The sequence below is a fragment of the Tenrec ecaudatus genome, chromosome 15 (assembly GCF_050624435.1).
Source record: "Tenrec ecaudatus isolate mTenEca1 chromosome 15, mTenEca1.hap1, whole genome shotgun sequence".
NCBI lineage: Eukaryota > Metazoa > Chordata > Mammalia > Afrosoricida > Tenrecidae > Tenrec > Tenrec ecaudatus.
The window spans coordinates 64,025,146-64,042,470 of record NC_134544.1 but is presented as its reverse complement, the minus strand read 5'-3'; the positions used below and the strand labels follow the sequence as shown (position 1 = coordinate 64,042,470).

General features: G+C 42.6%; 1 protein-coding gene across 2 annotated transcripts in view; it reads left to right on the top strand.

Annotated features, from left to right (window-relative positions):
• LAMA1 (laminin subunit alpha 1) overlaps window positions 1–17,325 on the top strand; it is a 172,367-nt gene that overhangs the window by 42,975 nt on the left and 112,067 nt on the right. For both annotated transcript variants that reach the window (XM_075532720.1, XM_075532719.1), the window contains exons 4-9: window positions 8,460–8,702; window positions 10,079–10,258; window positions 12,026–12,115; window positions 13,428–13,545; window positions 14,137–14,315; window positions 15,621–15,726. In XM_075532720.1, the coding sequence (XP_075388835.1) occupies window positions 8,460–8,702; window positions 10,079–10,258; window positions 12,026–12,115; window positions 13,428–13,545; window positions 14,137–14,315; window positions 15,621–15,726 (916 nt within the window). The remainder of the gene's footprint in view (window positions 1–8,459; window positions 8,703–10,078; window positions 10,259–12,025; window positions 12,116–13,427; window positions 13,546–14,136; window positions 14,316–15,620; window positions 15,727–17,325) is intronic.

The window sequence follows — 17,325 nt, the reverse complement described above, 5'->3', positions numbered from 1 at the left end:
CAGCTCTCTTTCAAGGGAGTATGTCTGGGGGCACTTGAGCGGCTCAGTGACTGGAGGCTCCTTTCACTGGCCCAGAGGGATATGCTGTGTTTCTCAGGACAAAGGATTAGAAGGGATGTGAAGTCATAAACTCTGAGCCATGGCTAATCTACCGGGGCAAAATAAACCAACATCAAGAGAGGGAGATTAAGTCAAAAGACGACATGTCTTCTGCCAGAAATTCCCAGAAAATGAGCAAAAAAAAGGGGGGGTGGGGAGGAGGTGGGGGAAGTGTGGGATTTGAGGCCAAATTGAAGAACCCTCTAAGGACTTTCTGCAATAGAGAAAGGAATCTGGCTGAGGATCTGGGAAGTCCTGCTTGGTCTATTTGAGTTTTCTTAGGACCCATGTGCTTGCCCCCACTTTAGAATGTTCGTTTTTCCTATGCCAACAATATCATCTCTGGATTTCTGGGTACCAGTCTCCACTTCCATGACCTTTCTTCCACGATGACTCTGACTGAAAGTCCCTTGGAGGTTTCACACGGTTCACAAAGACCCTGATCCCCCTCCATGTCCCTCAACTCTCTGTCCTCACACCAACCAGGTGGCCTTTCTCTTTCAGCACTACTCCAAGCCCTCACCCCCCAGAGCTTTCACAGCAGCTTGTCCCTTAACCGAAAACATGTCCCTTCCTTCTCTTTGCCTAGACTGCTGCTTCTTCATTTACCTGTCACGCTCATGTGCCCACCTCCCACAGACTTGGTTAGCCTCACCTGTACACCTGGATACTTTAAGCTTGTATACTTCTCCCTTATCCCCCTGGGGCATGCCGTCCCCAGGGATGATGCCCTCTAAGGTCTTTGCCATATCTGTAGCGCCTCTCAGAGTCACTGCTCCAAAGCAGATAGACAGAATGAATGGCTGTTGAGTTAGCCCTCAATGGAAACAACTTAGAGGGTGTGCCTTGGTCTTGAGATGTGAAGCTGTCGTGCAGATGGAGGACAAAAGTCAAGGTTCCAAGAAGGGCACTTGGTGACAAGAATGGTTGTGGTTTAGAGACAGTGCCAGCGAATCTTCCAGAAAGTTAGTAACATCATTCCAGAACACGGTCTCATTGGGCTGCTAGCAGAAAGATCAGCAGTTTAGAGCCACGAGCCACTCCAAGAGAGAAAGATGTCCCAGCCTCACATCCCCAGTGGGCAGCTACGATCAGTGGCAGCTACCTGACGGCAGCGAGGGGCGTGGAGTTGAACTGAGTTGTCTTCAGACAGGCAAAGTGACCACAGGCCATGGGAAAACTTCCTGGCATGCTCCTTCGGAAATATCTTTTCTATTTAATGTAAAACCGAACTGTTCTTTGACAGGCATTTCAAATATCCCTTTCCTGTCTTCAAAGGGTAGAGAGTTCCGATGCCTAGTGATTTTTCACATTGGTCGATTCTGTATGTCATCTACTTCACAATGCTTACTTTCCTCACGCTGGCTTTTCCTCAAGGTCTGCGGTTCAAACTGAGCACGCTCTGATCTTCTGACACATGAGTTTTGAGAATTTTAAGGGGAAAATTGATCTAAATTGATCGCTACTGCTTTTCAATCTGTATCCCACTGAACAAAAAGGGAAACGATTATTTTAAAGTGACTTGTTTTTATTATAACTTGGTTATATTTCCAAATGTAAAGAAAAATAAATCTAGTTTCACTCCAAAGTTACCTTCTCATTTGGGAGGGCAGTGGTTTTTCTTTACTGACTTTGAATGTTGTTGCTAAAACAAGCCCACTGCCCTTGAGTCGACACCTACTCACAGCGACCCTACCCGTCAGAGCAGCACTGCCTTGTGGTTTCTGAGACGAACTCGTCATGGGCCAAAGAAGCGCCCTTTCTCCAAGGAGAGCCTGGCAGTTTCAAACGGCTGCCCTATGGTTAGCAGCTCCCTGTGTCGGTGCCACCAGGTTGGTTTCAATGTGGTGACCCACATACAGAACAGAACCGAGCATTGCCCCGCCAGCAGCAGCCTCACACCACTGCCTGGCTTGAGCACAGATTTGCCGTCGGTGTATCAGGCATCGTACGGAGGGTTTCCTCTTCTCAGCGACTCTCGACTTACCCTGCAATGAACACACAGCAAACACGCAAACTGAAATACGAAAATGTCACATTTAAGATCACTCGTCATGAGAGATTGATCTAAAACAAGTATTGCACATATCCTCCTGGTTCAAATAAAGGTCTAAACTCCATAACATACCTTTTTTTTTTTACCCGTGTTAGATACTGCTTTACATGCATGTCAATTGACTTGCTATTTTAGGGATTGATATTCTATAAAATGTGGAAGTGATTCATGTGTGTTAGTAATGATCCTCCCATTAAGCGACTGGGAGCACTAGTGGCACTGCCAGGTGAGCCGTGGACAGCTAACGGTACGGCTGGTGGTTCCAACCCACCAGCTGATCTGCGGGCAAAGAGCGAGGCTACGGGCCACAGTGAAGATCTTTAAAGCCTCAGAAACACTACAAAGCACCGTTTTTAGTAAGAATCAACTAAATTGCTGTGAGTTTGGCTTTGGTTTAATAAGTAACTGCTTCTGTGTTCTTGAGTATAAAATACGAATTCACATGATTTTAGCTCTTCCTATTGATTTTATAATAAATAAAGCTCCCAGGGCATAAATTCACCACTTTTATAGGAATGATTGAAGGATATTGTGTCTCAAGTAGACTTACCTTTTCATCCAAATCTCCTTTGTCTGTGAAAAACACATCTTCATTATGTAAGAGTGAAACTATTTCTCGGTTCAATTCTCCCTTGCTGCTGTGACGGCCAGTATGTCCTTCTCTGATGGAGCTAGCCAGAAGGGATGCCATGCCCGGAGTCTGGATCTGCCGATTATGTGCAAAGCACAGTCCTGCACAGAGTGACTGCACTGAACTTCACGTTCCCTGCAGATGAGAAGCTGACCTCTGGCCTCGGAGAATTAAGCTATCTGTGTTTTTCAGATGTCTGAGCTTGAGATGGATTCAGTATATTTAAGTTAAGATTGAAGTCTGTGTGGGAATTCCTGTCTGGATTCCTTTGCTCAGTCACGTTTGATGTACGCCGACTTTATTTATGTAACCTCGTTTCTGTGCATTCCAGTGATCATTAACACAGGCAACTTGCTGGAAATCTGTGATGGCAGTGGATTTTAAAATGGCCCTATCAGCTGCCATTTCAGCAAGACTGCCATTGCCGTTGTACATTGAGTGAAAACCCTGTGTCATCAATTTGTGTTCAGCCAGCCTTATATGGACAGAAGAGGCAGGTTAGCCAACCATGCATAAACAGGGACACAGCGTCAGCATGGATTTCATTTGGACAAGGCTTGCAAAACTGTGCGTGAACGGGAACTTACCAGGCCTGTTCATCAGGGCACAATCGGTGAGTCGAGACTTAAGCAAACACAAGTTGGATGTAGATTCTTCATAACATCTTTACTTCTCAGTGCCTGTGGTCCCCTCTTCATTTGGCTTCTGCTCCCCGTTTTGGAGACAATGAGGACTAGTGAGAGGCGGTAAAAACAGCCATCAGCTGCGTGCCGCTGGCTTAACTGAGTGGAATGAAAGGACTCCTCCTGGAGGACTCCCGCGCGGTGCTCCTTTCACTCGGTGCCATGGGCTAAACTCAGGGCCAAGTTCAGGGCCAAACTCAAGGCGTAGTGAAAGGATCGGATCGGTACTGAAATACAAGCTCCTGGTTGAAGGAGGAGGCTGGCACGATTGGGTTTCCCTCATCCTGGAGGGTCTTTCTCCTTGTTCTTTGCAATTTATGGAGGTGGTGTACCGCAATAGTTAAGAACATAAAAGAATTCAAAGCCTCACAATATATAAATCAGTGTTTGTGAGTTCCTGGGAGAATTTATTTCACCTTTCTGGGTCTTCATTTCCTTGCCTGTAACATAGGGAATATCGTAATTCTTACTTGTAAGAATTATAGATGTGTGTGTATGTATATATATTCATAATTACAAGAGCTGATCATTCTAATAAAGCGCTGAACATGCTAGCCGAGCAGAGCAGCTGCTCTGCACAGATCGGTCATCGTTTGTCGCATCCATCCTCCAGCTCCTTACCCCTCCCCCTTCCTGTGAAATGGAACACCGCCATTGTCATTTTCAGAGATGCACTGGGCATCAAAGGGAACCGAGGAGCCTTTTTTCTGTGTTACAGGAACAAAGCGCAGTGCCTTCAGTGTGTGGAAATGTTGGGGGCAACACCTAAGTGGACCGTATGAGTGGTGCTTTAGAACTCAGGGATGAGGCTCACTGGCTTCTTTTCAAATGCTCTGTAGTTTAGAAGCAGGATTCATGAGCTCCTGTATATCAGTTTTCAAATATGTAAACGGGGAGCCCTATTTATTGAACACACAGAGATAATTGAGAAGATTAGAAGATACATTAATAGCTCTTAGCATTCATGAGGTGAACCTGTTCCGTATTTCAATTTTCCAAGGTGAAACTGGAAACCACACGGTAGGTACCGGTGTGTGCCCAGTCCAAGTGTCTCTGCTCACCCGCTTGCCTGCTCTCCTCTCAAACAGGTGCGTCCACTGCCCTTTTCCTGTACCAACCCCACTGTGTGCACTCAAGTTTAAATACGCAAATTGAGGATTATGACTCAGACACTCAGAATTCATATATTTTTGAGAAAATAGTTGAAAAAATTGACCAGTGATGCTAGTAAATGTAAAGATTGTCTTTCCGTTTACTTGGGCATCAGAATGAAGATCTAATATAACATTATTTAAGATGTGCCCTCCAGTGTGATGGTCTAGGGCAGCATGGCTGTGAAGGACATTGGAAACATGAGAGCAGGTATGAAGTTTAAAGTGATCCTTAATCAAGCTGATAATAAACTCCGTAAGTTCTTCAGGACTAGTTTTAAAGTAGACGGTGCCAGGAATTACCAAGTATTTCTGAGACGTGTGTATTATTTCAACAACATGCAAACTGAGTAAATCAGAGAAAAGATATAAATTTTGAAATGTGTGAACTATAGAGATTTTAAAAATAAACACTCCAAAAAACAATTTTCATGTATACGGAAGAATTTACTGGAAAGGGCTACGGCCAGGAGTAAGCAGCGCGTGCATTATTTTAGTGTTTAAAGGAGTTTTAAGTGGTGAAGGTGATTCGGGATGTTTAAACACTGGATACTGCAGATTCAGGCATTGACAAGCGATACATATAATCCTGACTGTTGTCCATATTGAAACGGAGAGAGCGTTATTCTGCTTCTCATATGCTGGGTACATCTTCCGGAGGAAGAGGGCGCAGGCCTTCAGACAGCCCAGCATCGGGCAAGCTCTCAGCTCAAACTTGCTCAGAGGAAAATGCTGGTAGGTGAACAGAGTTGTTAGGATGAAATAGAACTCTCCTTCCGAGGGAATTATTTGGTAGGTGGATGTAAAATGGTCTGATTGTTCTAGGTGCATCTTAAGGAGTTTTTGTGTTTCTGGTATTGGTGGGAACTGGTTGGACAAAAGCTGAAAACCAAACCAGAAACAAAACAACAACAACACCCTACCTCACCCCAAAATAGTCAAAACAATAGTGTGTTAGTCCAGGTAGATTAGAGAAACAAATTAATGAATCCTGATATGTGTATAGGAAAGAGGTTTATGTACAAGGGCAATTGAATATCGATCGAGAAAACATCCCAGCCCAGTCCAGATCAAGTCCATAAGTCCAATATTAGCACATATGTTGGATACCAATCTATAAAGTTCTCTTTAGACTCATGAAGCACATGCAAGGATGCCAAATACAGGAAGATCACAGGCCAGTGAATGGGAAGTCTTGTGGATCCAATGGTGTTGTAAGCATCTCAGTGCTGGCAGGGGTCTCCACGTGGCTTCTTCAGCTCTCAGGGCTCTGGCTGCATTAGGATAGGTTCATGTGGCTTCTCTTCAAGGATGTCTCCCAGGGAGTGAACAGAGAGAGAGAGTCTCCTGCCTCAGGGAGGAAGTATAGGAATTCCCAGAATCCTCAGGAGAAGGGCATGCCCATACAGAGGCTTCACTGGCTATGACCTGATTGACAGGCTATCCTCCACCCGTTCACTCTTAATCCTCTCAAATTGACAAACAATTATATAACTACCACAAATAGAATGCACAGTAAGTGAACAACTACTTTTCCAACACAAACATATACACATGGATGTATGCACACATATATACATATGTCTATACAAACAACACATGGTTATTTATATATAACCTACATATGACACCATGGCTGTTACAGTGTGCCCAAACATAACCATTATGCAAATGACACAAGACCAGGCAGTGTTTGTTTGTTTAAAATCATTTTATTGGGGCTCTTACAGCTCTTATCACAATCAATGCATCAATGGTATCATGCACATTTGTACATATGTTGCTGTCATCATTTTCAAAACATTTTCTTTCTAATTGAGCCCTTGGCGTCAGCTCCTCTTTTTTACCCCCTCCCTCCATCACACTCCCTCCTCATGAAACCTTGATAATTTATAAATTATTATTTATTTTTGTCATGTCTTACACTGACCAATGTCTCACTTTACCCACTTTTCTGTTGTCCGCCCCAGGGAGGGGCCTATATGTAGATCATTGTGGTCGGTTCCCCCTGTGTCCCCCCCACCTTCACCTTACCCTCCTGGTATCTCTACTCTCATTGTTGGTCCTGAGGGGATTATCAGTCCTGGATTCCCTGTGTTTCCAGCTCTTATCTGTACCCGTGTACATGCTCTGGTGTAGCCGAATTTGTAAGGTAGAATTCGGGTCATGATCATGGTGGGGGTGGAGGGAGGAAGCATTAAAGAACTAGAGGATTGTTTCATAGATGCCATACTACACCCTGATTGGCTCATTTCTTCCTTGTGACCCTCTGTGAGGGGATGTCCAATTATCTACAGATGAGCTCTGGGTCTCCACGCTGTACTCCTCCTCATTCACATCGATATGATTGTTTGTTCTGGATCTTTGATGAGCAGGCAGTGTTGAATTCTTTTGTACATAGGATTGCTACAAATCAGAACCTACTCAACAAAACCTAGTAACAGCAACGACACACAGAGATATTACATATTTCAAAAGAAGTACCTTATTGTCACAAATGGTTATCCACTAGCTGCAAGACTGGTAGTTTGAGACATGCCTCAGAAAGCCAGCCTGGGCACACATTTCTGAAATAGTAGGACCCTGGAAACCCTGTGAAGAACATTTCTGCTTTGACATGCCTGGTCACTGGAAATCAGAATATACTTGATGGGAGCTAATTGCAACTAGCCAAGACATCGTATTAAAAAAAAATAAAAGATACTGCACTTGAAAATGGAAAACACCTACATCAACCGATGTTAGGGAAACTCTAACGTAAATAATCACTTCCATGGCAGGGGTGGGAGAAAGCATTATTGGTTTCTGTTCATTATCGAGAGGTGAGTGCTTGCTAAAGATGAATTATGGGGGGGATGAAAGAAATTTGGAATTTTGTATTAGGTTCATTGAAGCTGTATTTAAAAATAAAGTTGTATCCAGGAAATCACGATCAGTGTATGAAGTCTTGTCATATGATGAATATTTTCAGGAAATGAGTGTGTCAAAGAGAAGACTTTGGACTCTGGAGATGATATATGATGATTATATTTACATAGTTCAAGTGTCCTGCGTGGTAAAGATCAGCAGTGAGCAAGTCCCCAAAATGTGAAGCCTGAGCCAGAACCTCCGTTCCCACATTTCACTCTAGTTGTCCAGTTTCCCTAAGCCACCTGGAGTTATGCCAGCACACATCAGTTAAAGAACATTGGATAGGCAAGCTGAAGCCCCAAATCTGGGGAGTCCATAAGACACCTGAACTTTCTGACCGACTGCCCACAAATGTGGACCTGCTTTCCCACTGCTCTTTCAGGATGTTAACCACAATCTTAGGAATTCCCATAATACTCTACCTTTCTGCCCTGTTAGCTTCCACTCTCTCTGGGGTTCAACAATTCACTGGGACTGCCCATAGACCTCTCAGTGAGTATACCCTACTGATGACTACTGCTTTACTATACCCTAAGATGAGGGGATACTGCATAGGCTATGGTCTGGAAGGCTTGCAGCATGAGGCCTCAGTGTTTAAAAGGATGTACTACCCTTCCCAAAGCAGATAGTCTCTCCAAACAGGAAGTCTTTTGAGCCTCCATGTTCAGAGATTATATTGGCTAGTCTTACGTGAGAAGCATGAACGCCTTGGGAACTAGCTCATATCATATTAGTACTGTTAATAATGTACCCTTATTTGTGAGTAGCCTTGAGTTGTATTCTAAAACCAAATGCCACCAGGCAAACATTCTCATGTATTTCTAGTCAGTGTTTCCAGTTATAATCAGAGGCATTGCCATCTCTCATGTTCGCTCAAGGAGTGATCAGTTACTGTTGATTCTGGATGGAGATCTGTGTCCTTGTTGCAGGTCTTTCAAGTCGCATATATCATCATCAAAGCTGCTAATTCCCCACGGCCTGGAAATTGGATTTTGGAGCGCTCTCTGGATGGTATCAAGTTCACACCCTGGCAGTACTATGCAATCAATGACTTGGAGTGCCTGACTCGTTACAACATAACCCCAAGACGGGGACCGCCCACATACAGGGAAGATGATGAAGTGATCTGCACCTCCTATTACTCCAGGCTGGTGCCCCTGGAGCATGGAGAGGTACTGTGCCCATTTGGTGGGGTGATTTTTCTACTAGAACTCCGCACCCTAATATTAGTCTAGCCATCATTAACCCTTGTAAATGTGTCCTCTTACTACAGACTTTAACAGTCCTCCCTGTAATTATCTAACTATATTGAAAATATCATTGACTAGTGTCAACTGATGATTGATTTCACAACCAATAAAGTTTACCTTACTGATGTCTTCCTTAGAGGAGTGTGTTAATCTGGGTACTTTAGAGAAACACATGCACAGAAACTCATGTATAAGAAAGAGTTTTAGATAAAGGCACATCAAGAAAACATCCCAACCCAGTGCTGCCTAAGCCCACAAATCCAACATTAGCCTATATGTCCAACACCAATCCACAAAGTCCTCCTCTACCTCACAAAACACACACTATGGTGCCGACTGCAGGAGGAAAGCCAAGTCAGTGAATATGTAAGCATCTCAGCGCTGGCAGGGGCCTCCACGTGGCTGCTCCAGCACCCAGGGCTGCATCAGGGTAGGTCCATGTGGCTTCTCCTCAGGGATGTCTTGCAGGAAGTGAGCCTTGCCAGCTAAAGCAGGGAACTGGCTAAGGCAACTGCACCCTGGTCTAACCATCAGAAAGCAAGAGAACCGAGAACTAGAAAGGCGAGGCTGACTAAGCCATTTATCGCTCCTCCCTTCAATTAACCCCACATGTGTTTATCGGCCAATAAACTAACTACCTCCAGGAGGCTCCTCAGCCTTCGTTAGGCAGTGCTTCTTGGACTCTTCTTCCCCTTTACTAAAATATAAAAGGAAGTCAGACTACCCTTTAGCGGGTGTTGGGGCTAGAAGGTGACTCATGTATTATTACAGCTCAGTGCTGATGCACACCAATTGTATGCACTCCATTAGTCTGAGTGCAATGAAAACCATCCATTATTTGGAAGCATAGGACTTGATGAGATAAAATACAAAACCTCTCTGATGTGCTCGACACCGAGGGGCCTCGACAGTGAGCTTGGGCATTGTTTCAAGAGCAGAGCCTAATCAAGAGAGCAGGAAAGAAGGCACTTTTCCTCCACTCTCCCTGTCATTTACAATTAGTTTCAGGGAAGTCACAACATAATGATAGATGTTACGTAGCCTCACCGCCCTGGGAGACGTGGTTCTGGTCAAATGGTTTCAGCAATCCTCAAGACGCAGGTATGGATAACTTCGATACCACTCAGCTGCATTGTGACCACAGATCACAACTATTACACATTTCTGCAAGAAATTCAAATCTGTTTTGGGATAGGTCACATCTTCATAACGGTTATGTCCCAAGGTTAAAAATTAAGACTACATTTTTGAAAGTTCGGAATTGAACTATGTGGTTATTTTGATGTCTTCGTCCTCAGATTCATACATCACTAATTAATGGCAGACCAAGCGCTGATGATCTTTCACCCAAGTTGTTGGAATTCACATCTGCCCGCTATATCCGACTGCGCTTACAGCGCATTAGAACCCTTAACGCAGATCTGATGACCCTGAGCCACCGGGAACTGAAAGATCTTGATCCTATTGTTACACGAAGAGTAAGTAACACAGCAACTCTCCTGACAGTTGTGCAATTGTATTTGAAGGGAAAGGGGCTCTTCTTTTTTATTGGCTCTGTTCTTTCTTGTTATTATCTCAAAAATATATAAGATCCCCACATGATTTTTTCTATATGTTGCCTTTAAGCTAGGTGATCATCATGACATCATGTCCGCAGGTCCCCTCACGTCCACCCTGTTCCCCAAATCCAGTTATGTACTGAATGCTGTGCACATGGCTGACCTTCATCCAATAAGGGTTTTAATATTTTTCCACTTAAAGCGAATCGCAAATTTTGGACATATAATCCACATTCAGAAAAATGTTTGCATGTTAAGTGGATGTGTACAAGGCTTTATGTACAAACATTTTCATAGCCCTTTTAAATCATATAAGTAGAATTCTGGATTTTAGGGTATCCCTGGATGTAGTATGTAAGAATGCCCTATTCCTTTTACAAAAGCAGCTGTACAGCTTCACAGAGAGCCTAGCCACACATCAGTGCTGAGATGGTACAACATGCTTTCAGATATTTGAGGTTCTCAGCCATTTCCAGTGTGGGCATTCTAAAATAGTTTATAAAGGCATCTCTCAATAGTAAGTCGTATTTCTCTAATGAACAATTTTGAGCATGTGCCTTTGATACCTAATTTAACACCTTGACTCTTTTTAATTGGGTTATCAGTCTCCATGTAGCTGAATTTAAAAGGCATTTATGTATTTTGCATATATGTCCCAGATCATATATGTGAGGTATCTTCAAAAAATGTCATGGAAAATAGAACTAAAAGCGAATGGGATTTTCACATGAGTGTTTGAATATATATGTATTCCTATGAGTATCTTCTCTCTGTTGGAGCTTGCTAAATTCCTTTTCTTACATTGTGATATGTGATGATCAGCAGTTTCAATTTTGAGAAGCAGAGTTGATCATTTTTCCTTTTATGGGTAACGCTCACTGTGTCCTCTCTGAATAATTTACTATCTCTAATCCACAAGCATAGTCTCCTATGGTTTATTCTAGTCATTTCATGGTCTCGGCTTTTATCTCCAGGACCCATCTAAATTCATTTTGTGCTTGGCGAAAGTTAAAGGGCAAGGTGTGTGCCTCCTTCCCATTTTGTGCATGGAGCTCTCCAAGCATCACTTGCCGTTGCTCATTAAATGGCTTTGGAACTCCTGTTGATGTTTCTTTACCTGGTGATGGTGGGTCCGTTTTTGGACTGTATACTACTTCCTGGATCTATTTGTCTATCCAACATCAAACTTCCTTCATTACTGTGGCTTTATAGTAACTTTTAGGGCCAGGTAACGTTGCCCTCTAAATTGATTCTTTTCCAAGATTGTCTTGGTTCTTCTAGGTTTCTCATAATTCATTATAATTGTTAGAATCAGTTTGCCATTCTTTGGCACATATTGCTGTATTCATTTTGCCAACATTTTGTAAATCCTTTCAATAGCATATGTTTTGAAGATGACTGACATGATTTAAAATGCAACCATGTTGGGGTATCTGTTTAGATTCCTATGGTTTCTGATTTTGTGATAATTTGAGCATTATTTATTTTAATTAAATACAAGAATTCTTTGTGTTCAATATAATTTTAAATGTACGGATAACAATATTTTAAATGTATGGATAAATAGATTTTAAATTACTGATGTGAACTCTTAAATCTGCTGAGATGTTTATTGAAGTGTCAGCACTTTCTTTCCCTGGAATATGAAAGATTTTATGTCTCCTTTGTAATTTTCTCTTTCCTCAGTATTTCTATTCGATAAAAGACATTTCCATCGGAGGAATGTGCATTTGCTATGGCCACGCTCGTACATGTCCATGGGATGAGACCACAAAGGTAGGCGCCAGTGCTGGACATTTTCCAGAAGCTTTCATATAAAAGTTTGGATACAATGAATGTTTATTTTAAACAATTTTAAATGTTTATTTTAAACAATTCTTCAGGGGAAATATTCAAAGGTCTAAAACCATAATGCAGATTTTTCTTAAATTATTTAGCGGGTTTCATTTATTAGCATTTTCATTTTGACTTGTTTTTAAGACTTATGATTTCTAATTAAACCTTTACTGTACATTTTGACATCTTTCTCTACAGTGACCCTATAAGACATAGTAGAACTGCTGTTTAGGATTTCAGAGAGTATAAATCCTTATGAGATCAGACACCTGCACCTCTCTCTCTCTGGAGGAAAAGCTAGTGGGTTTCAACAGCTGCCTTTGCCCTTCTCAATTAAGAGAATGCGTAATCTGCTCCATAACATCGGGTTTGGGTTTGGGGTTTAGGATCTTTCTATAAGACTCTCCACACTATATTACACAAAAACACACAAACCAAAAAATAATAATAATAATAACTCACTGCTGTCAAGTCCAGTCCGACTCATAGTGGTTTCCGAGACTGTAAATCTTTACTGGAGCAGACAGCCTCCTCCTCATTCTCCCTTGAAGCAGTTGTTGTGTTTGAACTGCTGACCTTGCAGTTTGCAGCCTCACATCTACTCCACAGTGCCACTGGGGCTGCCTCTTCTCTGGAAGCCAGTCAAACACACACACACACACACACACACACGCACACACACACACACACACATGCACACACACACACATGCACACACACTAACATACAGTCATAAATTATATTTAGATTTGAAAAGAAGCTTTTCCTTCTTCTCACTCGCCCCTTCTTCTATTTTTGTGGTCTTAAATGAAGAAAAAGTAAAGTTTATTGTTAAGTGTCAAAATGACATTTACCCTCCACCTTTCTTTTAAGCAAATCACATGACTTCTCGGGTCCCCGTCACACCCTTCCGGCTGCAGGCTTTGGCATGATCTTCTTATCGATGTTGAAAAATATCGAGGTGAACATCAAGCAATCTATTAATGGGCGCTTTCAACCCCTGAAAGTTGACAGCTCCATTAAGAAATGATAGTTCATCTTTAGTGTAGCGTTGCCTTATTTCTCCTCACTTGTATTTATGTACATGTGCGTATTTTTTCTCTAAAGTTACATGCTTCGTCTCTGCCATTGCTCTGGATCTCCCCTTGTGATGCCGTGCCACATAGTGGACCGGGCCAGGCTCCCTTTTCAATAACAAAGCAAAACGTGCCGGTCAAGGTCTTACTCAATGTTTGCCTTCTTTTCTGTTTAGAAATTACAGTGCCAATGCGAACACAACACCTGTGGGGAACGCTGCAACAAGTGTTGCCCTGGCTTCCACCAGCGGCCCTGGAGACCTGGGACGGTTTCTTTGGGTAACACATGCGAAGGTAAATGCACTTGACTTTGGAGAGTGGTATTCCCCCCCCCCTTAATATGTTTATGATGATTTGACACCTTCTGCAATTGGGAAATACATTTTATCTTAGAAATTTGATCACCTTAGTAAAGTTTAAACTAGTGAGACCTAACTCAATATGTACAAATTCCACCTACTTATCGAACTTGCTATCAAGGTGATACGAAATGCTATTTCTAAAAACAATTGCCCAGAATGCCATTTTGTGGATATAACATAGTTTATTTCAATAGTTTCTGGTCAGCAGATATTTTGTTTGTTATTATTCTTTCGTTTACAAAACAGTGCAGTGATTAATCCTATATATGGCATTTACAATGTGCAAGTATTTCTGCACGCTAAAATCACAAAAGATGGTCGCTGAGTCCAAAGAGGATACACATTTATAACTTTGATTGCTATTCCCAGCAACCCTGGGTAAAATTGCTCATATCCTATTAAAATTTCCTCTACAATTTGGGTTTAAATTGTATCATCATAGAAATGGATCTTAGGAAGAGAGAGCTTTCTTTACCTAGGACATCACATGGATAGAAATTGAGGTGTTAAAATATTCTCGTAGAATGCAATTGTCACAAGAAAGCCAAGGACTGCTACTATGACGAGCGCGTTGCGCATGGCAACCGAAGCCTGAATATTGCTGGGCACTTCCAGGGAGGAGGCGTCTGCATAGACTGCCAACAGAACACTGCGGGGATCAACTGCGAAACGTGCGTCGATGGATATTATAGACCACCAAAAGTAAGAGCATTTCTTCACCGTAATCATTCTCGTTAGAATGATTCTGAACCAACTCCCAAACTCAGTATTAGGGACTCATTTCCTTTTGCAATGGTTCATTTATATCCCGATCCTAGTTTGATTCTTCAGATACTGATGTAGTCTTCTATCTACTATATTCTAGCTCAAAGTAAAACATTTAGAAAATGCATTCATTATAGTTAAGCATGCATTTTGCAGTCCATTACCTATAAAATTCATTTTTTTATAACACTAACTGTGTATGTGAACCTTCAACCAGTAACTAAAGCAGCTTTCGTTCAGCTAGAAGTTGGCTAATAAATCCTGTTAAGGAGCTGTCGGCCTGTGTCTTGAGCTGGATTGAGGAGCATTGTAAGCCTCAGATCCTGAGAGAGATCATGGTTGGCGTCTTGCATCAGCTGAAAAATCAGCTCTACTGACCAGCCCTTGGAAACCAGCAGAACAGCCCCCAAGAAGCCAGGTCTCCCTCTATGGGACCTGACTGCAGTGTCCCATGCACAAGTCCACTGGCTCCTGCTTGATGTCTCACCCTTGTAGGCTGGGCCATCCGGTTTCCAAAGCCTCCAGTTAATTTATTTTATTGACTGTAAAACTCAAATCTACTCCATGTGCCCCTGCTCCCTCACAGACGGCCTCAGGCTGGGTGTCTGCTGTGAGTACCCTGGCTCTTCCTCCAAGCCTCCAATCTGCCTAGAACTACATGTTTGGAAACTGAAAAAAAAAAATCCTGTTAAATTGGTGTGAAGCTGTTGCATGGACACCCATAGTTCTCTGATTATGAAACCAGTTGCCATTGAGTTGATTCCAACTCATGGCAACTCCCGTTCGTGTCTGAGCAGACCTGTGTTCCATGGTGTTTTCAATGGCTGAACCTTCAGAAGTAGATTACCAGGACTTTCTTCTGAGGCACCTCTGGGTGGACTTGTAGCTCCAGCCTCTCAGTTAGTAGCCAAGTGTGTTAACCCTTTGCCTCACACAGGAGCTCCTAGACTGCTTAAAATAAGACTTGGGCGCATAGAGATAAGTGGGTGGTGGGGTAGCAGTGGTGTGAGGAAAGGATATCGTTTTGCTAATGATGCAAACTGGTTCCACCACCAACCAGAGAGATGTTTGAAATTCCTTGCTTTAAGAGCACCTTATCTTCCTGAACTCTGTACCTCTCAGTTAGAAAAGGCATTGTAATAATCATGTTAATGATTATTGAAGAATATCATTGATTTGATTTCAGTACTGGTAATGCTGTTATTTCTGGTCAAATAATTTAGGGTATTCTCGGCCTTTCAGGTTTCTCCTTATGAGGATGACCCTTGCAAGCCATGTGACTGTGATCCCTGGGGGTCCATTGGTTCTGTCTGTATTAAGGATGATCTTCATTCTAACTCGAATGATGGTATGTAGTTGATTTGCTTTGGGACAGTGATTTGGGTGGGGATTTAGATCTAATGGAAATGCTATCATTGTGCAGCAATTTGATGACATAAATCTTCACTGGTATTTTGTTCACCAATAAAAGGGAGCTTCAAAAGCTTGTGGAAAAAATTTCATTATCTCTGAACAATTTTCCATGAATCTTTTATGAAGCCCCATGTGTTTAATGCAGACCTTTATCTCCACAGGAGAGAGCTGATAGTCTGCTCTGCTAGAGATTTATATTCTCATAAACCATAAGGAACAGTTCTACTCTGTCCTATAGAGTCACTATGAATCAGAAGTCATTCAATGACAGTGGGGCTTGTTGGTAGGATAGGTCAGAAGTTTTCCAGGACCTAGAAGTCCATAATTGAACCAGATGATAAAAATCTCTGCTCATAGGCACTAAACAAATGAGAGCATGGGCACTAGGATGCCCGGTAGGGGCAAGTGTCATGAAAGGAAAGATCAATGTGCATGTCGACAGAGATTCTGAACCTACCTCGGACTTGTAGAGTAGCTAAAGCTGAGAAATGATGAAGTCAACGAGCTGAACAGAACATTTCAAAAGGCAGCTTGAGAAGACAAAGTAAAATACTATAACAAAATACGGGGAGTACCCCATCCCCACCCCCATAAAAGAAAAAGGAAAAGAGCTGCTGGGCGGAGCTTTCTTAGTACGCATTTTTCCAGCGAGATGAACATCCAGCAACTGGCTCTGAGTTAGTGGCCCCAGGAGTATCGCCTGGGAAGGTTCCCTGGTCACAGTGCATTTCTTTGGAAAAAGTAGTTTGTTTTCTTGTGATGGCCGATTTAAGAGACCAGCATGTGGCTGTGGAATTTTCTATCCTGCTTGGGAAAAATGCCACAGAAGCTATTGTGATGTCGAACACAGCTCACAAGGACAGCGCGATGGGACAAACTAAGCTGTACAAGTGGCTTGCTCGTTTCAAAGGCAAGTGAACTGTCGATCGATGACAAACCTCTTCTGGACTTCTGTCAACTTCCCCAGTGGACAAAAATGTCGACAAAGCCTGTGCACCTGTGCTCTAGGTGACAACGGACCATTGAAGGGCTGGGGAATTATCTGGACTGTCTTGGAGCTCTGCTCAGTGAATTTTAATGGAAAAGTTGGGCATGAGAAGGGTCACTGAGAAATCTGTGGCTCGGGTTCTGACCAGGAAAAAGAGTGTCCAGTAGAAACATGCCATGCTTTGAAAGAACAGCTCTGAAGCGACTCAGACTTTCTTTCCCAAGGACATTGCTGGTGACGAGACATGGTGCTATTCTTAGGACTCTGAAAGCAAGCGTCAATCAAGCCAGTGGAACACACCATCATCACCGTACCCCCAAAAGTTTGTCAAGTGAAATAAAAAATCAAGACAGTGCCCATTTGTTTGGTGTTTTTTTTTTTTTTTGATGTGACAGTGACAGTGCATTTGGTGTTTATTCCACCAGTTCAGACTATTGATCAAGCTTTCTATGTAGAGGTTCTGAAAAGATTGTGCGACAGTGTGTGACAAAAAAGGCCTGATTTGTGGCAGACAGGGGACTGGTTTGGCCATCATCACAACACACC